Source organism: Microcebus murinus, chromosome 1 (genome assembly GCF_040939455.1).
Source record: "Microcebus murinus isolate Inina chromosome 1, M.murinus_Inina_mat1.0, whole genome shotgun sequence".
Lineage (NCBI taxonomy): Eukaryota > Metazoa > Chordata > Mammalia > Primates > Cheirogaleidae > Microcebus > Microcebus murinus.
In genome coordinates, this window is record NC_134104.1 from 43,311,927 (window position 1) to 43,336,460 (window position 24,534).

Below are 24,534 nucleotides of genomic sequence, written 5' to 3' on the forward strand. Positions count from 1 at the left end.
TTTGTTTTTGTTGCTTTGGTTTTAATATATATATTCTTACCACTATTTTCCCCAGTCAAGTTTGAAGCAGCTAACACTAAAGGATGAATACCAAGTCAATGATCTTTAGATTTGATTTAGATCTTTATTTAAGAAGTTTTCGTTTTCATTTTCTTTTTCTTTAAGTTTGGGTACCTAATTTTTATTTATTTATTTCAGGAAATTATGGGAATACAAACATTTTGGTTATATGTTATGATTTTGCCACATCCCAAGCATGATTTGAGATGTGCCCTTTCCCCTGCTACAACACTCACTGCTTTCATTTTCTTGATTTTCTTAAATGTAGAGTCATTTATAGACTTTTCTGAGATGTACAGTGATTAATAAGCTTTTTAGTAAATATTTATTTACTTATTTATTTCTCTATCTTCCTGAGCTACTAAGGAAGAGTTTTGCCAGTGGTTATTTGTTAAGTTTTGTTTAAAGATACATTTTGTTCTAAACTAGATTGCATTGTACTCAAATTACAGAGAACAAATGTAGCCATAGAATATAGATAAGTGGTAGGAAGAACTAGAATGAAAATGGCAGAACTCAAGTGAGTAAATTTGTTTCCATTTCCCTCTGGCTGCATTATGGCTAATACTTTCATAGAGACAGATATTATACTATGATGTGGTCAGCTACTTCATTTGATGATGTACATAATTGATCATTTGAAGTGGAGTTCCTGTTGAACCAGATGGAAGTGGAATCATCATTGTAATTTTTTGAGTTATTTAAAATTAATACCAAATGTAAGGTTTATAAAAAACAATTTATTCATTTAGTTGTGTTCTAGACTTGGTAATTCAAAGCAGCATGTCAATACATTTACCTGTATGAAAAGTAAACCAAATGACCTATATGGAAATGACTACTTAGAGTTGCTTATTTAGGGAACTGAATAAAAGAAAAATAAAATAGAAGATATAGAACATAGAAAGAATGAAAACTCAAGAATGATTATTAATATGAAATCAATTGAAAACTATCTTTTTACTTTGATATTTGAGTCAAAATATTTATGTTGAAAGTAGGCCAGGCGCAGTGGCTCACGCCTGTAATAATAGCACTCTGGGAGGCCGAGATGGGCAGATCGCTCAAGGTCAGGAGTTTGAAACCAGCCTGAGCAAGAGTGAGACCTCATCTCTTCTAAAAATAGAAAGAAATTAGCTGGACAACTAAAAATATATGTAGAAAAAATTAGCCAGGCATGGTGGCACATGCCTGTAGTTCCAGCTACTTGGGAGGCTGAGGCAGAAGGATTGCTGGAGCCTAGGAGTTTGAGGTTGCTGTGAGATAGGCTGACGTCACGGCACTCTAGCCAGGACAACAGAGTGAGACTCTGTCTTAAATAAATAAATAAAAAGAAAGTATATGATCAATATCATTCCTTTTGCTTATTGTCTTTTGCTAAACAGAGTGCTTCTGCAGTATGTCATCAAATCCCATCATAACGGGGTCTTGGATAGAATTACTGTCCTCTGGGAGTCAAGTACTCAATAACTTTTACAGTAGTTTTCAAAGTGAGAAATAATTGTGAAAATGTGTCCAAGTACATTAAATAATATTTATTATATCTTGTCATGTTGATTTTAAAAAGACATATTAAATAGACACACACACACACACACACATACACACACATTTCAGTATCCCCAGCCTCATTCATGACATTTCCAGAGGGCAAAAAGGTAAAAATTTCCAGTAAGGGAAAAAACTAATAGAACCTAACTTTTTGTCCTCCATTTGACCTCTTTTCATAGTTAAATCCTTTTTTCCTTTACCAATGAAAAGTTGACTAGAAGTGAGGAAGGAATTCAATTGGTAGGATAGACTGATGAAAATATTTGATGTCTGGTTTTTTTTATTATTATTATTATTTGCAAAGCCAGTTAAGTTATAGTTTGAAGAATTTTTACAAATTTTCCAAAATGAAGGTGGGGTCATTGAGAAAGGTATTTGCCACATGTTTAAAAAAAAATCAAAAATTATATAATCTACCATAACACTTGGTAACATATAAATTCCATATGAATTTGTTACTACATTTAGCCATATTTTAAAATGAAAATTTCAGAAAGTTTGTTAATGATATTATTTCAGAATGGAGTAAGATTTCCATAGATAAGTATGTCAAGTTTATATTCACCATGATATTCATTATTTCATCACTCCAGATTATAATCAAAGTGAATAGATTTCTATTCTATGGAAAGAAAACTCATTAAGGGAAATAATGTTAATCTCAATTTTAGATGATGTAAAGTCCCCATGTGAAAACAGTGGTTCATCTTATATGACAGCATGTAGCATTTCCAACTGCTTTCTCTCCCTAATCAAAACATTTGCTAACAATAGCAGCTGCCTCTATGCTTTGTTTTTAAACAATTTGCAACAAATCAAACTGGGAACAAAGTGTCCATAGTAAGGGAGCTCAGGCTTCTGAGACATGTATGTTTTAAAAAAGGAAGCCAATTCACAAGCCATTTTTTATTTTTACTCTAAAGCTTTGTTTCATAAAACCCTAAGAAACAAAATTTATAATCAACACTAATATAGTGCAGTCCAAAAATAATTGTTCTTTATAGAATAGATGCGTTTAAAATTGCATATTAGAAATGCATAATACAGTTCATAGTCTATTACTCAGATGAAATATTTGGGGGAAATAGAACACAGAGGCTGAATTTCTCATCTAATAGTAAATTATAATTTTGAACCATGATCTATGTCATGTTCATGAAACTATATAAATAAAAGTTGATATTCTACATATGTCTTTAGATTTCAGATAGCATTTGACTTAGATAAAGAACACATCAAACTGAATTGGTGTGAACAACTATTTTGGAATACGTTTTATAATACGTGTTTGCCAAAAACATCCTCCTTCTATGTGTATACTTTTAAGAGTGCAACATTTAAATATTAGCAAATTTTGCACTGTTTGAAAAGTATATATTTAATTTTTAATGTTAATATTATATCTTTGTAAAGAACTTATTTCTGTTTGTATCGTCATATCAAAAGGAGAAAAGTGTAAATGTAATTTAGGTCAGACTAACATATCTTACTTAATTTAAGCATTAAAGATGTATATTTGAAAGATCTCAATCTCTACATGTTCTGCAAATAAAGCCAGAAAAACGGTACAATAAAACACCATTCATCCCATAGAGGTTGGAATAACCAATTACTTAAAAATTTACCATCTGTTCTCATTGAAGCAACAAGACAGGCATTTATTTCCCTGTGTTATAAACCATGATAATCAGAAAGTAACAGAAATAAAGGCTAACATCATTTTCCTCCTTTCTTATGTGCTGTGGTGGTTCTTAATGAAAACTTGAGTATACACACAAAAGAAAGGGGAGGATATTTCCCCACCCCATCTCCTAATTGAGTGCCTATATTCAGTAATAGCTTTTTGCTGCCCTAGGCAGCATGACATTGCCTCATATGGCTACGCAGAACTATTATTCTAGGAGGCAGCTAGTGAAGTGCCCCAATCCATCTGCTTGCTTTTTCACGGGCTGGTGCTTCCCTTGATGTTGACAGCTGTCTTAATATTCCTGGGCCACCTGCCACACAGTAAATACTCTGCTCTAAGATATATACAGAAGTCTTATCCCTCTGGTGGACTTTTCAGTACAAAAAAGCTTAGCATTTCTGAACTATTCTTGCATCCTAGTTTAAATACTTCAAAGATCAGCACTTTCAGGTTATTCTCATACTTTTGAGAAATATAGTACTTATTCTTGGGGAATGGTAATTCGGTTACAGTGTGATGAGCCTCAGGTTTTCTCATTTATCACATAAATTATAAATTACAGTCTTTTTGTGGAAGTTAGGTGGTCGCAAGAGGCAGAGAAGAGAATATATTGACAGTTATCTCCTCTAGTGAACATTCTAGGAGCCCTCTAGACTAAGTTGGGGACCTACATTTGCCCATAGAAAGATTCCCCCTGCCTTATTTGCTCATCTGTTTTCCCCATTAAACTTGCTCCTTGAGGGCAAGCACTTGGTTCTTATCCATCACTGTATCTCTACCTGTAGGAATGATCATATAACTGACACATAGTGGGCACTCAAGGACAGATCGAGATTTTATGGGATCTGAAGTTTTTACAATTTGGGGGGATGCTCTTTAAAGAAAAATAATTTAAGAATATGAATGAAAATTTGATTGAAATGAATATATGTAAAAAAATAAATTATTCAAATTTCCAATTTTTGAAGATTGACTAATACTTATAACAGTCTAGAAAAAATAATGTATTTTTTATTATCATCCTGGCTCACCTTTATAATTTCTTTCTTATATTGTTGGTAACATTCTCTTTGATAGTGTTTCATATAATTTTCTAATATTTTCTATACAAAATAATGAAAAGATAATTCAATCTTTCCACTAGTTCAGTTGATCTTTATTATTGATAGAAAGGCTGTGTAAACATGCAATGCTACACACACACACTTACTGTTTGTGGTACTGCTACAAGTTTGTTCTCTATGAATAGGAATTCTGATAAATTCTATTTTACATTATTTACATCAGAAAAAGAGAAATGTTTGGTGCATTTACAGTTATACAAAATCAGATACACTATATTATTGAACAAATTACTGTTATGAGAGAAATTACATGAATTAGAGGCAATTCTTCTTGCAACTTTGTCTTTGATGCCTAGAATAATTTTCCACATGCCACCTGCTGCTGCTGTACATTTCAAATCTCATTTCACCTCTACTACTTACATATTTTCAGTGTTAGGAGCCATAGGATATGTTCGTGTCTTAATGAACATATTAAGACATGATGCTGGCCCTGCATCTTGGCTAAAATGCTTGGTGAGTTGCACAATAGACAAATTGGAATTTAAGCAATAACATGACCATATTCGGAGATGCTGAAAATCACATAAAATATATCTCAGAATCCAAACCAAATATATGAATATTCCCCACTTCAATTCCCCAGCAGATTCCCAAATGTTCCCAACAACTCTAACACCAACTAACTGTAGAAGTGTAATGGAGGAAAAATCCAAGTGGAAAGAGATTGTGGTCTTAATCAACTTAATCATGTTAAAATATTTGTCTGTATATTCTACAAAACACACGACCATGGATTACATTGATGAGTTTACACTGGAAGAAACTGCCAGTGATAAGCCCTGAAATGTGAGCTTCATCAGCGTCACAGTAAATGTTTGTCTATTGTAGGCACACACTAAATGTCCAGGAAATAACTGGATGAATGAATGAATGAAGACAACAATGCTAAATTAGTATCGTTAAGATCCTTACAACTCTAAAATTTCACATTTTTATAGTCTTACCAATGCAATCTTTGGACTTAGTATTTAGAAATTTCTTAATGTGAATTCAGATTATAAGAATGTAGGACATCTAAAAAACTGACAAATATTGGAAAAGCAAATAACAGAAAATTTAAGGGTCATTGTTTTATGTCTTTAAGCTAACTTTTCATAGACAAGGTTTGTCTTAATGGAGGAATGGTTCTATTTGTATTTAAAATTCATTCCAGCAGTGCTTTGTTCTGCCACAGAGTGGAGATCAGAGTATTGTTAGATATTTGTTTCTTTCATGAAATAGTTGCTCTTGAGAAAAAAATATATCATGGGTCTGTATTGCTCAACTGTTCACTTTAAGGGCCTCTAATAACATTACATTATCTTCTACCTTTGCAAGCTGTCCATTAATAGAAGGGATTCTACCTGGATTAGCATTAGCATTATTTCTACAACACTGTAGAAAACTTGAAGATTAAGAACCTTGTATATTGTGATGTTACATTCTGATGCCTCCTCACTTACTAAGGAGAGGGGTTATTGGAGAAATATGTGGACTATCACAGCATTTTCCTTGAGAGCTATTTTTTAGAGAAAGATTATTATTAGCTAAAACCATAATTCATTAATAAATATTGCTCTCACCCACTTTTTTTTTTTTTTTTTTTTTTGAGACAGAGTCTCGCTTTGTTGTCCAGGCTAGAGTGAGTGCCATGGCGTCAGCCTGGCTCACAGCAACCTCAAACTCCTGGGCTCGAGCGATCCTTCTGCCTCAGCCTCCCAAGTAGCTGGGACTACAGGCATGCGCCACCATGCCCGGCTAATTTTTTATATATATATCAGTTGGCCAAATAATTTCTTTCTATTTATAGTAGAGACGGGGTCTTGCTCTTGCTCAGGCTGGTTTTGAACTCCTGACCTTGAGCAATCCGCCCGCCTCGGCCTCCCAAGAGCTAGGATTACAGGCGTGAGCCACCCCGCCCAGCCTCTCACCCACTTTTATCCCCAGAAAGACTTCCTAAACAATGTACCCTCTGAGTACAGGGACCTGCTTTGGTCATAGTATTATACAAGTGGGGGGAAAATCTGGTAGTCATTTAACAATGTTTGGGGGAGATTAATTATTCTCTGGGCCTTCTAGTTGCGGGTAACAATTTGCTTCATGCTCTTTGCTTTCACATTCTCTTTGGGCTTTTTGGTAAGTGGGCCTTTAATGGAGATTCTCTCCTAACATAACAAAGCAAGAATTGGGAACTTTGCTTTCTTGTTCTAGTGTATTATCCTACCTTTTTCCTATTTTTGCAGACCCACAGAGAAATAGGATTTGGAAACAAGTAAAAAAGGGTTAGTCTTGAGGGATACTCTGAGATAAACCCAACTGAAGAAAACTGAGCTGATTGAACTTTGATGGGTTACATCCAGCCAGAACAAATTAGAGTGAGTGCCTTGGCTCTGTTGCAATTAGTAGGAGCTGGAGGGCTTGTAGGAGGCCACCTGGGGTGGCAGGGAGGCTCAATAGTCACCAGCTGGTGCTGAAAGGACCTGGGCTTGTAAATGCACAATCCACTTCTAGCAACCTTCTCCTCCATCATCCCAAAGCCAGAAGGGAGATCACGCCAAGGTTCCTCTCTGCCATGGCTGTTTCCTTTTTAGCTCACTTACTTGTATAACATTTTTAGTAAAATGTTTTAGTGAAATTTTTAGCCATATTACTTCCTTGATTTCTACACTAAGGGCAGCTCGGCTTTAAACAAAAAACACCTGTATGAACGGGCCTCTCAGTGTTTTCTGTACTAGTTGCTAGGGTATAAACAACGAAGACAATCCATACTATTTTATTTAGACATTTATTTTAAAGCAAGTCTTAGGGACCTTTTGGTTCCCATATTTCAGTGATGTCCGGGTAATGACTACAAAATATCTTTCAGCATTTACAAGGCTGAATCCTACTTGTTTTCGATCGGTGTCGTTTTGGAAGAGTTCACGTAGTATGTACTATAGAGTGTGAGAAGTTTAGAGCACATCTGGGTTAGGAAAACTTACTCCACAGTAAACCAGCAGAACAGGACGCGAGTTGGTGACCGCTTGACAGGTACCGCCCGCACCCCTTCACCTCTGAGTCTTGGACCTGGGGTAAACGCCTCCTTCGCACTCCTGGTTAAAGCACTCTGGAGTGTCTGTCTGTCTGCTCAAAGGCAGCCCGGGGCGCCCTGGTACTGCAGCTTACCAGGTGTTTTCACAAACTTTAGTTGGAAACCTCTTTCAAAAGTTTGCAAAACTTTTCCTGTGCTCTTAGAAATCAGTAACACAAAGTACTTGAACGCAAAAGCCGAACAGGCTGCAGGCTGAACTCTCTTGAGGAGCAAGGCCGGAGCTCCATGTAGCGCCCAGGGGCTTCCTCCGCTCTCCGGCCCGCGCCTCGCGGGGACCCCGCGCGCCCGCCCGCGGCGTGGCGGCTGCGCCCGGCTCGGGGCGGCTCCGCGGCCGTGGCTCCTCCCGGGGGCGGGGCGGGCGCGCCGGGCGCGGGCGGGAGGAGGAGCGGCCACCGCGGCGCGAGGGGAAGCCGCGCGGGGAGCGCGTCGCGCCCGCGCCTCTCCCGCCCGGGATGGACTGAGCCGAGCCGGCGGCTCGCGCCGTGTCAGTCCTGCCTTCGCCGGGTCCCGCGGCGCCCGGCGGGCTCCGGACACTGGGCACCACCTAGCCCGTTTCCCGCGGACGGGCCCCGCCGCGCCGGGGAGATGTCCGGCGGCCGGAGGAGGGGCAGCGCCCCCTGGCACAGCTTCTCCCGGTTCTTCGCTCCCCGAAGCCCTTCCCGGGACAAGGAAGAGGAAGAGGAGGACAAGCTGGGCACGAGCCAGCCTTCCGCTCCCGGCCGGGGCGCTGCCAGGTGGGAGTCGCGGGGAGCGCCGGGGCCTGCGCGGACTCGCGGGCCGGGGCCCCTGGCGTGACGGCCGGCAGGGAGCCGCTCTCGGCCGGGCTGCAGTTCGCTCGCCACTTTCTCTTCTCCTTCCTCCATTGCTAAAGTTTCCTCCTCCTCGCCCAGTCCCCAGTGCCGCGTCGCTCCCCTTGCCTTGGTTAGTGAAGTCCGGGCGAAGTTCTAGCCCGGCGGCCGGGCGCGATCCCCGGAGCCCAGCCTGGCTCCCGCTCCCCTCCCCGGACGTGGCTCCGTCTCGTCCCGCTCCGCGCGCTCGGCTCGCCAAGTTGTGCGCCAGAGCCGCGCGGCGCCCTGCCGGCGGTGACGGGAAACACCCGGGAGCCCGCCGCACCGGCAGCCGCGGACGAGGGCGCGATCCGACCGCGCTCGTGTGGGAGTAGATGGGGCAACAGTGGGGAAGGCGACGTTTGCGGCGTCACCCTCCCCCCACAAGTGGTATTTTGGCGTGTGATTGAAAGTTTCTCAAAATGATATTGTAATAAGAATTGCGATAATGAGTTCCCAACACTTCATCAGGATGTAAAACTCTCGCTAATTTTACGTACCGGGGACTGGACTTTTAAGTGATGACGCCCTCGTTCTTTCCCATCTCTCTTGAGAGACATATGCCCCAAGTCCCCAGAGTCTAGAAAGGAGGATTCCAGCAGTCTTGGTTTCAGTACTCAAAACGTGCCCTTCACCTCTACACGTCCAAAAATCGATTTTTTCTAGATGTGTCTCATTGAAATGCCTGTTCCTGAGTCTTTTCATCCGTCCTGAAGGAGATAGAGGGGTTAAATGAAATGCAACTCGCTGTCTTAAATTTTTGACGAGAGAAAAGGCTTACACTCCCTCCTCAGATTGCACTAGTAGAGTGTGTTACCTGTCATTGGAACGATACACTCCAGAAAGCAGTGTTTACTTCACACTCAAGATTTCGTGTTGGGCTTCAAAGAAAAAACGAATGGGAAACAGAACTGTGACCGAGTTAGTTCCATCACTATTCAGGTTTTGTGGTGTGATTTTCATCACATGTGTGTTCCTCAGTTTCCCTTGTGAAATAATTTCCATAATGACCATCTGTTAAGATAACCATATCTTTCCAAGAAAGTTCTTACTATAATTAACTGGTTATTTTCCTGGCATGTTTCAGCTATTATTGCCCTGACTGTTGAGAGTTTAAAATTCAAAGTTAACACAGTGGGTAAAAATAGTTTTGAAGTCTGACAGGTCTCAAGCAGGATGTCAGATAGTTCTGCTGGTGTGGACAGACAGCTTGAGATGCCTGCCGTCACTGGAACAACACCAACAGTCTTGTATGTTGTGAAAGCTGTCTGTGAAAGAAATTCCAAGTAGACTCAGCAAAAGTTGGTAACTTGAGAGTCAGTGTTAGAATGGAGGAAACAGGCCAATTTCAGGCTCATGTCGGTATTGTCCTGAATTATGCCTGCCTCACTGCCCTGTTTTGGCTTTTTAAGGCACTTCTCATTTCTAATTTTTTTCCGACTGGAGCTGACCACTCTAGCAGCTAGTTCCTTGTCTACCTATCACTTCTCTATTCTCATCATATCCAGATAGGCACCGACTGTGACTTTTTAAAATGAAAATTTTAATTATGCTTACATGAACACTAATTTTGTCTTCATCTTTTTTGGAACTTGCCAGATGTTAAGGGGATAGCAGATAATCCTTTGTGTGGGTGTTTTACTGTTTTAAATGAGCTTAAATCTTTCATTTCAAGGGTATAAACAAACACAAAGCCTTTATTGAAAGTTTAATGAAACAAATGGAAACGCTTAGTAGTACCGAATGTCCCAGTAACACTATACTCCGGTGTTAACAAGATTGGAAACAGAATTGCAATTTGTCACTGTGATCTTATTTCAAAATGAAAAGGATATTTTGGCTGTTTCTCTCTGTGGCAGTAAAAACTTTTCGTCTTAATGAGAGCCAGATTTACCTTTTGTGGTGGTGGTTTTAGATTCAGAGGAGTCAGTTGAACAGCCAGACGGGGTTGGTGTGGTAGGGTTGTAAAGATGAGTGAGAAAAGGGGTCCTTTTTCTCAAGGAGCTGTGAGAAACTGAGAAGACCACTTGAAAACAGTACGATTAGCACCTATCATGTATCTGGCACTTTACAAATTACCTTCGGTAATATTATTGACAAACCTATATCATCAGTGTCCCCATTTTACTGTAAAAAAAAAAATCAGTGTTAAAGAAACTTGCCTAAAGTCACGTAGCTGCTTTTTACTCAGCGAACATATATCAAATCCTGCACTGTGCCTGCAGCTCTGAACATACAGTGATTACTGTCAGCATTCTGGTTTTTCAGTGTACTGAAAATGCATTCCCTCAAACTTGTGTGTGCAGTCTCCTTTTTCTGCACTCAGTGTTGATTTACATGAATTGTATTATGTAACTTATACATGTACAAATACAAAATGGGACATAAGTTCCTTAAGAAGAGAATTCCTTAACAATTGAAAGACAGTTAAAAACTAAACAAACATAATTGGGAGACCAACAAAAGTTGAATTTTCAGCGTTATCCTGACAATTTTGGCTACTCACAAAATGCGTATGGTACCAACTGACCCAAACACAGGGTCTTTGGGGAGTGCCATGATTGCACTATTCTGCCTCGTGATACAGGTCTTCTAATGTTTCCCTATTTTGAACCACAGGAAAACCTTTATGGTATGCTGTGAGTTATATGAGCTTCACTTGGTGTGAACACATCATTTATGTATTGAGTTTGCTGCTTTTCTGGTCTCTTTAACCTTCCATTATTAATAAAAGTCCTGTTAGCATCAACACGGTTATATATTCACACTCAGGTGTGGGGACTCAAATTGCTTGACAGCACTCATATCTTGGGTTGTTGACCAGTTCCGGGAAGTGCTTATGTTTATTTTGGATAATATAGAAACAAAACTGCAATTGAAGTTTTCATAGGATACTCAAGAACTCCCAGAGAATCGTTGCTGCAGTCTTAAGCCCAGTTTATGAGCACACCAGTATGGCTTCATTAGAAGTGATGGGGGGACCAGGGAGGGTTTCATGGTGGAGGTGATTTAACTAGGCCTTCAAGGAATAGGTGATGTTTCTATATGTAGAGAACTTATCCAGGAAGATGGGAATAGGAAACAGGTATTCTAGGCTGAGCAAAGGCCCACAGGGGTCTATGATCTGTTAGGGGCTATATACATTAGTGGGACAGAGTGAAAGGGGCAGTAAGAAAGTTAGGTTGGAGCTGAGTCTCCAGACAGAATGTTTGGCTGTTGATTTAAAGTTCAGAGAATTTTTACAAAAGCCTGTTAAACAGATACTGCTGAAATGTGAAACTTCAAGGAATATTTGCCTGCTTATTTTATCTGCTTTAAGACAGTGATTGCTCAACTTTGTTTTTTTGCTGTATCATGCATGATGGACCTGTTTAAAATGAGCTCTGTGCAATGTTTGTAACTCCTCAGAAGGGAGATAGTAAGGTAAGAACAGCATTTATCAAGGACTGAATGTGCACTTACTCCTGGGCTGGGTACTTTTACTTGCAGCATTTTATTTAAGCTTCACACTCAGCCTGAATGGTTGGTACACTTATCACCATCTAACAACTGAGAAAACTGAGGGTGAGAGAGTGCTTAGTGCTGGATGCTGTAGGCATTTTGGGTGGAACAGTTCTTTGAACTGGACTGTTTCGTCCATTGCAAGACATTTGCCCATGACCCCACCCACTAATTGACAGCATCCTCTGGTCATTGGGATAACTTAAAATACCTCCACCCAGATGGGCCGGGGAGAGAATGGTACCACTCCCAGTGGAGAATGATTTACCCAAAATCATTAGAGGAGTAAGTTTCAGGGATGAGATTTGAACTTAGGTCTCTAACTGCCTCCAAAGCTCTGGCTCTTTTTTCCACACCATCCTGCCCGCCACCCTTCTGAACTCTCATCCTTCAAAACACTTTTGAATATGTAAGTCAACGGGACTGTTCCTCACTTTGCTACAGAATGGGTGACAGTGCGGCACATTTCAGATATCTTTCTTTTGGCTGTTACTTAGAGTGACCCAATATAGTGTCGTAGATGGAAAGAAGGTAAGACAGGATCACTAGACCCAAGGTCAGGGGCTGGGTATTATTCATCTTTGTGTCCTCTTTTACCTATTTCAGATGAGGAGTGAATCTGTGTTTGTTGATTAAAACGTTAAAGCTCTTAATAGTGACTTCCAGCTAGGGGTAGTACACTCCCTTCTAAGTGGATATTTAGAAACATGGAGGGTTGTTTTTGCTTGTCCCGATGTCTGGAAATGTTGAGCGGTTGGGGCCAGGGTGCTAATGGACTGTGGTGTAGGAGGTACCCTCTTAAAACTGTCAATAGTGCCTCTGAGGACAAGCATGAAAGCTGTTGGCCTTCAGGTTAAACTATTAGTGTTGACCATAGCATCAATTATGTGAGGAAAGGGAACTTTGTTATCTAAATTTTCATGGTGATTGTATTTTTACTGATTTGAAGCGCTGTTGAAGATAACTGGTAATTAGGTTGTTGCATAAGAGACTCCTGTGCCACACCAACACTTCATACTTGCAGTAGTAAAGATAACTGTCAAATTCTAGAAGTCCTCACAGGTGTGTATTTTATCAGAATCTTGAGTTCCCAGGTTAACACAAAGCAAGAACCTACTCTTGTTGGTGGAGTTGAAATACAAACTGTTTTAGAGTGTCAAAAAACCTACCTTTTTCAAGTGATTTCCATCTCTTGGGTTTAATAGGGTGTCTATCATATGGCTATTTTGAGGCTTCTATTTCTTGGAAATTGACTCAAAACTGTACACTCTAAATGTGTTAGAGTTACAAGTGTACCACAAATTGACCTGCAATAAATTTATGTGATCAAAAATTCAAGCTTTATTGAAAAGTTATAATAACATTGTATACAATGTAACATTATAAACAATGATGACATTTTTAGGATTTTTATTCATCACAGTAGAAAATATGTAAAAAGGATAATAGCAAATTTTGTATAGTAAGAGGAAAATAATATTCCCTCAAGACAAAATATTTCATTTCCTAACCAGACTTCCGATGATGGTATATCTGAAGCCCAGATATACCAGAAATGCAAAATAAAACTATGGTAACAAGAAAATGTAGGTTGATGTAAATTTAAACTAAGTAAAATAATCCAGGCTATAATCTGAAAAGAGAGAATCAGTGTGAAATAAAAGTTAAAGAAGTAATATTTATTTTGAATCTGTTCAATCCATAAATCAAGTAGCTGCTATGTGTCCAAAATGTTAAGCTATGAAGATACAAAGATGAGTGAATGTCCAGAATTGCTCTCAAAGAGTGCACAAATTAATGGAGGAGATAAATGTGTACATCTCTATTCTTAATATGATCTCAGTTTAAGCCAAACATGTTTTTGGAATGTGTGACTTGTTTGGCTCAGAACACAGTATTTCATGAATGTCATACATTGTATCAGAACTTTTATTGGGCTGCCAAGTATCTTCTCATATTATTAAGTTTTTTCTGGCCTTAGTTTGGTTAGCATTCTTGGCCAAGCCAGGCAGTGGGGGAGATGTGATAGTAGCTGTACCAGCAAGGTGAATGGAAGTACTTTCCCTTAATTCCTCTTGCTCCTCCCTGACCCTGCAGGCTTGGCAGGGCCTAGATGGAGGCAGAAGAGTGCATCCTTTCAGCAATCAAATTCCATATGAGTAGTGATCCTCACACAAGATGGCTTGATGTTGGTAGTGAACAAGTTGAAGTTTTACAGCCAGAAATAATTCATTCTTAATATTTATTTGGCAGTTGTGAATGAGAAAGTAATGGTACAACTCCAGCAGGACTATCCCTCAATGTTTAAGTCATGGAAGTATTTAATTGGAAATATCCTAAAGCACTGAAACAGCTGTTTGCTTAGCCAATTGTTTTTTTCTTTTTTTTCCTTTTTCCTTGACTGATTAATGATAACAAAACTGAACCACCCATTATTGAAGCCCTAATCAGATCCAAGCTCTGTGCTTGGGACTTGAAATGTACAAATTCACTTAATCCTCAGAGCACACTTTTGAGAGAGGTCTCTTTACTCCATTTTACAGATATATAATTTGAAGCTTTGGAAGGTTCAGCAGCTCATCAAAAGTCGTATAGCATCTGTGGGGTGAAATTTTCCTTCTGAATTCAAAGCTTACGGCATGATGTGACAGTTTCCTCTGCTTAACTTGGGAAGACCCACAAAAGAAGGCTGGCCTTAGAAAATGGTTTTGAATGGGAATAAAAGACAATGGCATGCAGCTGGATGTCTGCCCAGATGGACTGGGTCAGTGCTCTGTACAACCAAGAATTTGTAGTCCTGACGATAGAGAGACTAAATGAATGTATATATATTTATACAAATTATAAATTTATATTTAAATACATAAAAGAGTCAATCTCCTTCAAAAGAGAGATTCAAATTAAAACTATAACAAGATACCATATTCTACCTATTTGATAAGTAAAATTCCAGTTTGATGTGGGGAAACTGGAATTGTCATACATTACCAGTGGGAGTGTAAGCTGATATACCACTTTGGAGGGAAATTTGACAAGTTTTGTTAATATTACAGATTCACATATTCAGCATTTCCCCTCTGGGAATTCCATCTGACACATACAATTTGCAAACAGGCCAAAAGTTGCCTATACAAGTTTAGTCACTGCAGCATTGTTTTAATGGCAAAAGATGAAAAATAGAGTAGAATCCCATGAATTATGAACTAATTGAGAAATCATAGTATATCCATGTAATGGAAATTATGTAGCTGTCAAAAACAATGAGAAAGCTTTTTATGTACTGACAGGGAAATATCTCCAAAATACACTAAGTAAAAAAAAAACAAGGTACAAACTATTGTGTATAGTATGTCCCTATTTGTATAAAAGGGGGTATGAAATCTGTTATTAGTGTCACCTGTTTTGGGGGGATGGGGACCGAGTGAAGATATGAAGAGCAGGAGAGAGACTTCATTTTATACTTTTTACACTTAAAAAATGTGAAATATCTATTTTTGAAATTAAGAAAAAACTGGATTAAGATCTGGTGGTGAATGTCTGTGTCTAAAAGAAAAAAAAAAAAAGAGAGAATTTGTGATCCCAAGTTGGCAAAAGTTTTCCAAAGAGAGAATGGACTACATTAACTTGTTCAAGTGAGAAAAGTTCTAAATAAGGCTTAATAAATAGACAGAAGTAGTATTTATAATAAAGAGTGATTTGATATTTTGACATTTCCTACAAGTATGAGTGAGGCTTACATATTATTAATCTATAATGTGAAATTGGGTGGAGTTAACAGTTAAAACCACAGAATTATCAACGTAAGTTGATTTTATCCACCTTGACCTGTTGTGTGACTCTGGACAGATCATTAACCTTCTCAGAATCTTTAGTTATAAAGTGAAGGGAGTTTGCAATCATCTCTAAGGTCCCTCCCAGCTTTAGCATATCTGCCAAAACTCTGTAGGGTATAAGGTTTGTACAAAATTAATATGCCTTACAGATTAAGAAGACCTTATGTTTTATTTAAAAAGTGACATATGAAAATGTGTTAATTCTTCCATGTGCCCCTAACATTTTTGTCATTTGATTTGAAAGCTTCACCTGTGTTTAGCAAGAATTTAGTACCACTTGTGCCAGGCACTATGCTACGCTTTCAAAATCCAGTAGTGAACAAGGTACAACATGGTCTTAGCCTCAAAACACTCATGCAGTTTTGTAGTGCAAGCAACATCACGCAAGTATTTCTTCTTTCTTAAAATAAGTACTAAAGGGGCATGCAGGGGACTATAGAAGCATTTAACAGGTGTGAGCCCAATCTTGAGCATTTTTTTTTTTAGAGGAAATTTTAATCTCATTTAAATCTCTGTTTTTTCTGTTATTTCTGTACGTGTATCTAAATAGTGTTTTACTGTTCTTTCTTGATTGGTGAACTTTATACAATATGTATTGACTTCTAGTTATGATAGATGAGCACTTAGCTATTTTATATCCTTCCATATCCTTTCACTCATCCAACCAAAATAATTGTTATAATTTTAGCATTAAATCAAAAGTCAGTCTTTAGATTTTTATGACTATATGGATATTGTTTTCTGCTAAGCCAAGTACTATACTATGATTACATTTCTTGCAAGATCTTCCGTGTTTTTTTGAGAGTAAATTACCTTGTTTTTCATTTCCTTATTTCTACTACTTTTAGGATGCAGAAACATATCTATAAACTCAATGCTTTTTTCCACACCATTGTATCACATCTGTTTATCCCTATGCCCTTCAGGACCTTTCTCTGGACCTCTGGGCCTGCTTTTAATTTGTATATTAGAGTCCCTACTTTCAAATTTCTTGTGTTCCTCTTTGTTGGTTAACTCCCCTTTTTTGTATATCCAACAAGAAACAGTGCATGTGAGATAAATTTTTTTCAGTCTTTGCATTTCTGAAAATACCTTTTTCTACTCTTTTAAATGATAGTTTGTGTATAAATTTATAGGATCAAATTATTTGCTCTCAGGGTTTTGAAGACATTATTCTTTTCATTCTATGTGATTGAGAAATTTGATGCCAATCTGATTTCTGAACCTGTTTTTTGTGATTCGTTTATTATCTTTGTGAATTTGGAGAATATTGAAATCACTTTTTAATTCAAGCCCTAGAAATGCACAGTAATAAACCATACATAGTCCTTTATTATTAATTTTGCTGAGCAATTGGCAGACTCTTCCATCTGAGAGACTTATGTCTTAACATTTAGGGTGGTGAGTTTTGCTCAAGCTCCCTATTTGTGGTCTGTGCTTTGTATTCTTCTATTATTCTTGGTATTCTGGAGCCTGGAGACTTTTCTTTTAAAAATTTTGTGATGTGTACCAGCTGGGGGATGGACATGCTTGAAGCTCTGACTTGAGGGGGGGCAAGGCAAATATATGTAACCTTAACATTTGTACCCCCATAATATGCTGGGAAAAAAAGTCAAAAAAATTTTTTTTCCAGTCTCTTGCCAAATATCTATTTAATTTGGGGATATGAGTTGGGGTGGGGGTTAACTGACATTCTTCTACTCTCTATTTCCAGCCATGTGCCTTATCACCTACTTGGGCCCCCAGGTCTGAGATTTTTCTGGAGTTGTGTCAGGATACACTGAAATGATAGTTTCCTTGTCTGCCTCAATTTACATTGCAGTTTTATCTATTATTTTTTAAAACATCTTTTTATTAATCCAAATAATTATACATATTTATGGGGTACGTGTGACCTTTTGTTACATACATATGTAGTGGGCAAGGGAAAACTTCCCCTTTGCCCTCTGCAGGTTTGCTGAAAAATCAAGTGACATAAGGAGATTAATGAGAGAAATGACATACAAATTTATTAGTGTACCTGGGGGAAAAGCAGAGTGATTACTTGTTATCTGAGAGGCGTATAATGTTTTTGTACTCTACTTCTTAGTGGAAAGGGAGATAGAGAAATGTGTATGATTTAGTAAATGATGTTTAGGGGAATTCCATGGGCTTCAAGAACTACAGGGGCTTGGGACAATGACTGTTGGGCCTGCAAGGTAGACAGTGATTTGTGACAAAAGTCTGTCCAGGTGTGTTGATAGACCTCAGTCTTTCTTCCTGCAATATGAATTCAGCTAATGAAAACTGAAGGAAGGGACCAGAGGTAATTGTTTTCTTCTTTGGCAGGTCCTTTAGGCAGATAAGGGCTCTTCAGAGAACAACTTCATTCTGTGCTTTGAGAGACAGGTTTGGAGAGAGGGAAGGTCAGAGAGATCTGTAGGCTGCTACTTTAGTTCAACATGTCAAAGCACCATATTTTGGGGTATTGGTTTCTGAGTTTTGTCTATGTTTAAAATTTTTAATTGATGTTTTGCTGGAGTACGTACATAATGGCACGTAATTTTTACAAGTGATTATTTTGTTGCATGCATACATATGTAATGCTATACGCCTCTCAGATAACAAGTAATCACTCTGCTTTTCCCCCAGGTACACTAATAAATTTGTATGTCATTTCTCTCATTAATCTCCTTATGTCACTTGATTTTTCAGCAAACCTGCAGAGGGCAAAGGGGAAGTTTTCCCTTGCCCACTACATATGTATGTAACAAAATATGTAATGCTCAAATCAGGGTATTCGCGATCTACATTACTTTGTGTTTGATAGGACAGTAGGGTCCTTATAGTTAAAAATAGCATATTATATATTTCAAAATAACTAGAAGATATGAAATGTTCCCAACACAATTAATAAAAATTTTATCCATTCCAAAGCATTCTTCTGCCTACTTTTCTCTCCTTCAAAATCTATCTCATGAGTGCTTTTACCCTTCCTCTTGTTACATAGTAGCTTATTTCCTCTTATTTATTTCTTTATTGTCATTTTAGTGAGACTTTTCTATGGAACAGAGTTAAACATGTTCTCTCCTGCTTTTCAGAAGTAGCTAGAAAATTTATCCAAACATCACTGTTGCCAAACATTTTATTCTTTGAGTATAAATTGAACCCTTTCACCTAATCTCTCAACAGTGGCTATTAGGAAACAATTGCTAAAAGATTACAAAATAGAGGTTTCTTACTATCTTATTCTGTTTTGTGTTTCTTTAAAGGAATGCTGGAGGCTGAGTAATTTATAAAGAAAAAGGGTTCATTAGGCTCATGATTCTGTTAGCTGGAAAGTTAAGATTGGAGATCTCCATCTGATGAGAGCCTCAAGCTGCTTCCATTGGTGGAAGACAAAGGAGAGCTGGCTTGTGCAGGGATCACAGGTGAGAAAGGAAACGAGGCGTGGAGGTGCCAGGCTCTTTTTAACAACCACCTCTCAAGGAATTCATACAGTGAAAACTCACTCACCCCTGCCCCAGGGAGGGCATTAGTCTATTTATGAGGGGTCCACTCTCATGACCCAAACACCTCTAAAATTGGGAAGTGCATTTCAACATGAGGTTTGGAGGGCAAACATCCAAACCATAGCACTTACATATTTATAAAATCAAATATTATGCTTTAAGTACTAATTTCAGATAAGCTGTTGGAACAAAAATATAACTCACTGTGATAGGCAGAGTTTGAAGATGGCCCCCAACATATTTATAAAAAAGAGTGAAAGAGCATATCTTTTTTGTGTTCTTTATGACAAGCAGCACAAATGGCAGTGCCAAAAATGACATAAACATGGTATTTGAGCACTTTCACAAGATTAGTTTCATGTAATTTCTAGAAGATTTGTTAGACATTTCTGCTTTACTCCTTGTATTAAAATTTATACAAAAAGTGGATACTACCTCAGTGACAGATGATAATTTCCTTATCACTACCATGCTTCCTATGACAAGGAATGAAATATTTGGAATTTTATGTTTTAATAACTGGAGACAGGTTAGGCGAGATATAAACTCTCTTGCCTTTTATTGTCTTGCTTATTAAAGCAACAAGCAGCATACCCAGGCTAGAAGAGTGGCATTGTGCTATTTATTAGTCAAAGCTGAAAATGTGAACTATAGTGATTCTGTTTCCTTGTTCTAAGCAGGCAAAAAAGAATCTTATTTGGCAATGTTGTATATATTATGATACAAAGAAATTACCATTATGTAAGATTGGTGGTAATGGTATTTTGTTATTTAAATTCATTGCTTACATTTTTTGCACTGACTTGTGTTTGCTTTCTTTTTAACCAATTGTACTACTTTGCACTTTTTTGTCTTTTTGGTAGTAGTATATGCTTTTGCAAAACAGGTGTGAAATTATAAGAGAATCAAAAGAAAAAGCACACTCATGACCCTACCTACTCAGAGAAATGTATTATTCTTTCATATCAATTCCTTTGTGTGTGTCTAAATATGTTCTTGTCTACATGTCTAAATGTTTTTACAAAAAGTAAAACTTCTCTAGGATTTTGAAACTTGAATTTTTTCACTTAACAATAGTGCTGTAACATTTTCAACAACATACATATATAAATTATAAAAAAGAATGTAAAATTTAATTCTTATAAAAATCTTAATTATGTCATCACTTTTCTGAATCTGGTTTGAATATCTAAATGGCCAAATACAAACTCTGCTTACATGGAGCCTGTATTGTATTGTGGGAGGGCAGAAAATAAATGATATAAATTAACATATGATGTGCTTTGAAGTAAAAATAGGGTGAGGGAAGGGAGCACAATGGAAGTGGTGAGTCTAGGGTAAGGTGTAGACAGGGTGGTCACGAAAGGTCTCGCTATTAGATAACATTTGAACAATGACCTGGGTGATGTCTGGAAGTGAGGCATGAACAAGCCTGAGGCAGGAACTTTCCAGGCAGAGGGAACATCCATTTCAAAGGTCCAAGGGCAGGATCATGTGGCACAGATGCCAGTATGGACGGAGACACAGAGTGGAAGGAAGAGTGGGTATCTGTGACTTGGGGAAGGGGGCTGGAGCTAGATAAAGTAGGACTTGGTAGGCCATAGAAAGGAGTTGAAATGGTGAATTTATTTTTTGAAAGTATCACTTAGGTGTACTTTTATTTGGTGTGTGTGTTTAAACTCATACATGTATTATCTGTTTATCTATGTCTGGTAGAGTGTACAGAGGAGGAAAGATTAGAGCCGGAGGTGAGGTCAGGCAAGGTCAGTGTCTGGGGAGCTCTGGGAAGGCACAATCTTGGGTCTTCAGTGCAGTGCCCTTTGCTTGGGACAGTTTGTAAAATGATACATGAATGAATGCCCCACTGTAGAAAGCAGCTGGAAAGCAGCTGGTTCACATCACAGCAAAATATTCAGGGTGTTGATTCTTTTGAGGTGGGTCACAAACATTCACTATGTGAAGAGTGTGAGTAGATGGAGGACTTTGGGGAGAAGAGAGCAGTCTCTCATGGCAGGTATATGGTAGACAGCTCAGACAAATCAGACATACTGAGATTGTCACTCTGTAGCCTGCGATTGAACTGTAATTATGGGTCTTGTTTTGGGGGCGTGAGATGGGGGAACAGGAAATTAAAGCAGCTTCAAGGTAGATACATAAATTATAGGAGAGGTCTGACATTATGGAGAAAAGGAGTGTAAGAAGTCGATGATTGCAAAGCAACTGAACTTCATAATCATGACTACCTTGCCCCTCTCCTCCTGATTTTTCTCCAGAGTTTTGAAATCATTCAAATGCCAGATGTTTGAACTAAAGTACATGCTGTTTGAGTGCCTTAAAATTGCAGCTTGTAGTTACCTTTTAATTTGAAGCCCAGAAATAGTGCCATAACCACCTGTTTTATATTCTGTTAATGGTCATAAAAAAAATACAAGTACCACTCTACTGCTGCCAGTCACCATTTATGAATGGACAGTTTTCCAGATGGTTTTCTGTAAATCATTGGTGTGGAACTCTGTCTTTTTCCCTGTAAAATTGGACCTGCTGGATGTGGCTTCGGGCCAGTGCACAAAAGTCAGTTTAATCTATAACATAACTGCACTATCATATCAAACAAAGAGAACTAGGGAGCTTGTCATGTGAAGCTGTGTTTCTAAGAAAAATATCCCCATGGTAATGTAGATGAGACCCCCGTGACCTTCAGGAGGGTGTGGGGATAAAGTCCATATTATATTTAAGGATGCAGGTAAGGGATAAGAGGAGGGAATCTAAGAGAATAGAGGACAGGCCCTTGATGGGACCTCAGTAACTTTGAATTAAAGGACAATAGACATTTTTGCCTCTGTCATGATGTCCTGATGCTTGCTGGTTTGATTCTTAGTTGGTAATAGTCTTTCTTTCTCTTTTTTTACCACAAAAGCCTCAGGCTTGGTCTGCCTGTTTCTTTTTCCACTCATCCTACCATTGTAGATCACAGCAGCATGGGATTTTAATCTGGCAGAGATCTCATATCAACTGGTCTGACCCTTTCAGTTCACATAATTGTAAACTCAGATCCAGAAAGAAAGAAGGTGCATTTTGATTAGAGTGCATTTTGTCCCTAATGTGCTGTCGCTGAAACAGGCAAATGTCGACTTTTGAGTTTTTGCAAGGCATTTTACTGCTACTGACAGTGGGAGAGGTAGTAGGTAGGTAAAGATCACTTCTGCTTCTGTATTATTTTTCATTTAGTCCAAGGGAGAATCTTACCTGTAGGACCGAAATATGATTTGATCACATTTCAGGGGGCGGCTGATTTCTGGCTACTTCTAGGGTTTCACCACAGGAGTTGGGTCAAGTGGGCTCAGAGGAGAGGAGCAGCATTTCAGGGAGGGAAGGCCTAATGAAGTTTCGGTAGACGGGGAGATGCTGCTTGGTGGACCAGGCTCCTGGAAGTAGCAGAATTTTATATTAGTGGGGTAAGAAAAAATGATGGAGAGATTTCTCTTGATTGTCTTTCCCTGTTGTCAACAATATTGCTGGTTCCTCTACTGCAGAACGCACCTTGTGCAGTGGAAGTGAAAGTCTCCAGTGGGAAGATAATTTCAGGCAGCATCAGGCTGAGTGGGATGGAGAGGAAGGAAAGAAGGTACATCTTCAGCAGAGGACCCTGGAAATGGTGAAATGTCCTCATGGACAATGGGTTGAGGACACTGTTTCTTAAATAAGGACATTCCCAAATTAGGGACTGCCTCATGTGTAGTAACCTTGTGTTTTGGGGATGCTCTGAATTACTGTCAGTGATGTCATTAGCACCAAAGATTACCTCCTCTCTGGAAATGGCAAGAAATCATAGACTCTAGCATCCAGAGAGAAATGGGCAAGTCTCCGGAAGATGGTTATGGAAGTTGTATTCAGGTCTTTCACATTTCTAGATTTTTCTGTTGCAGCCACAGTTATGTGTGAGAGAGAGGGCATAGGAGAAGGAGCAGGTACGCAACATGTGTTTCCAGGAGGGAAGAGGTGAAGAGCTTTACTCTCCCTCACTGTGCCTTTACTGCTCTCCACTGAGTATACCTGGTATTCCTGTGAATCCATCCTATGGCCATTAAAGAAGTTGCTTTCTTACCACCTGTGGAACTGACTCTGGGAGAAGCCCAGCAGCTTCCCTTGTGCTTCGGTCTATGGTATGGATTGAAAGAAAGAGATTTTTTTTCCTTGTTGGTCATACTCTGTACTTTCAATGATCTATGTCAGGTGTCCTCAAACTACAGCCCATGGATATTTTTGCCTGTTTGTTCTTTTACTTCAAATAAGATATGTGCAGTGTGCAAGGGAATTTGTTCATAGCATTTTATAAACTATAGTCCAGCCCTTCAATGGTCTGAGGGACAGTGAACTGGCCCCCTGTTTAAAAAGTTTGAGGACCCCTGCTCTATGTGCTCATTAAGGTAACAGCTCTTCTTGGGGCCAGGAGCTTTGCTGAATAGTAGTGTTGGAAGATAGGTAGTGTCCCACATGAGTGACTTTTATAAAAATTGTTACCTATTCTTTAAGTATCAACACTTAACACATTTAAATAGTGTGAAGTGGAGAGATCATTCTGTCTGGATTTTTCTCTTCCCTATAAAACTATCAGTTGTTGGTTTTAGCTGAGAGAGGCTCTCAGACCATTGTTTATCAATAATGTGGTCAGAGGGTGAGACCTGCGTTGGAACAACCTGGGAAAGGGTTTGGTGGTTGAAAATGTAGATTCCTGGCCCCCACTCCAATGGGATTCCTTGATAATCAGGCCCAGAACACTGTTTTAGAAACATAGTTGCCCAGGTGATTCTGATGCATGTAGGTATAGGTTCTGAAGGAATGAGGACAAGGACCTTGCTCAACTTCCAGGCCCAAGAACAGTGCCTGACGCAAGTGTACACTGCACATCTGTTGAGTGGGTGAGTTCTAGGGCTTAGTTTTCTGCTGTTCATCTGCTGTTGCTTAGGGAATCTTATTAGAATTTAATACAAAATAAGAGTATAATGTATCTAAGTGACAGGTTAGGACTGCCCCTCTGTGTAAATTCCTTGAACTTCAGAATGCTAAAGTGACCCACTTTTTTTGACGTCCCAGAGTTTTGTTTTATTAGGTTATTAAGAATGAAATGCTTAAGTGCCGATTTCCTTAAATACTAAGCCTGACAGTTGATATCTCTGACGTTTCAGTTTGACACTTTTTAATTTTTATGGTGAAGGTACATCCTCATTCTTTCAAATGCCTGGTTTGGCTTATGATTATCTTTTAAGTGTTTTCTTTTAGAGCAATTTTTGTGAAACCATGGATAAGTCAAAAATTCATGTTACTTTTGAATATCAGTTCCTTTGTGAAACCAATACTGCACAGACAACTCCATATAGCAACACAGT

The 24,534-nt window shown here is 38.7% G+C and overlaps 1 protein-coding gene across 1 annotated transcript in view; it reads left to right on the top strand.

Annotated features, from left to right (window-relative positions):
* The first annotated feature begins 7,414 nt into the window (after positions 1-7,414).
* The window catches only part of CRYBG3 (crystallin beta-gamma domain containing 3), a 106,998-nt gene continuing 89,878 nt past the window's right edge, over positions 7,415-24,534 (top strand). The window contains exon 1 of the mRNA XM_012766976.2: positions 7,415-8,229. Coding sequence (XP_012622430.2) covers positions 8,081-8,229 — 149 coding nt within the window. The 5' untranslated portion in view covers positions 7,415-8,080. The remainder of the gene's footprint in view (positions 8,230-24,534) is intronic.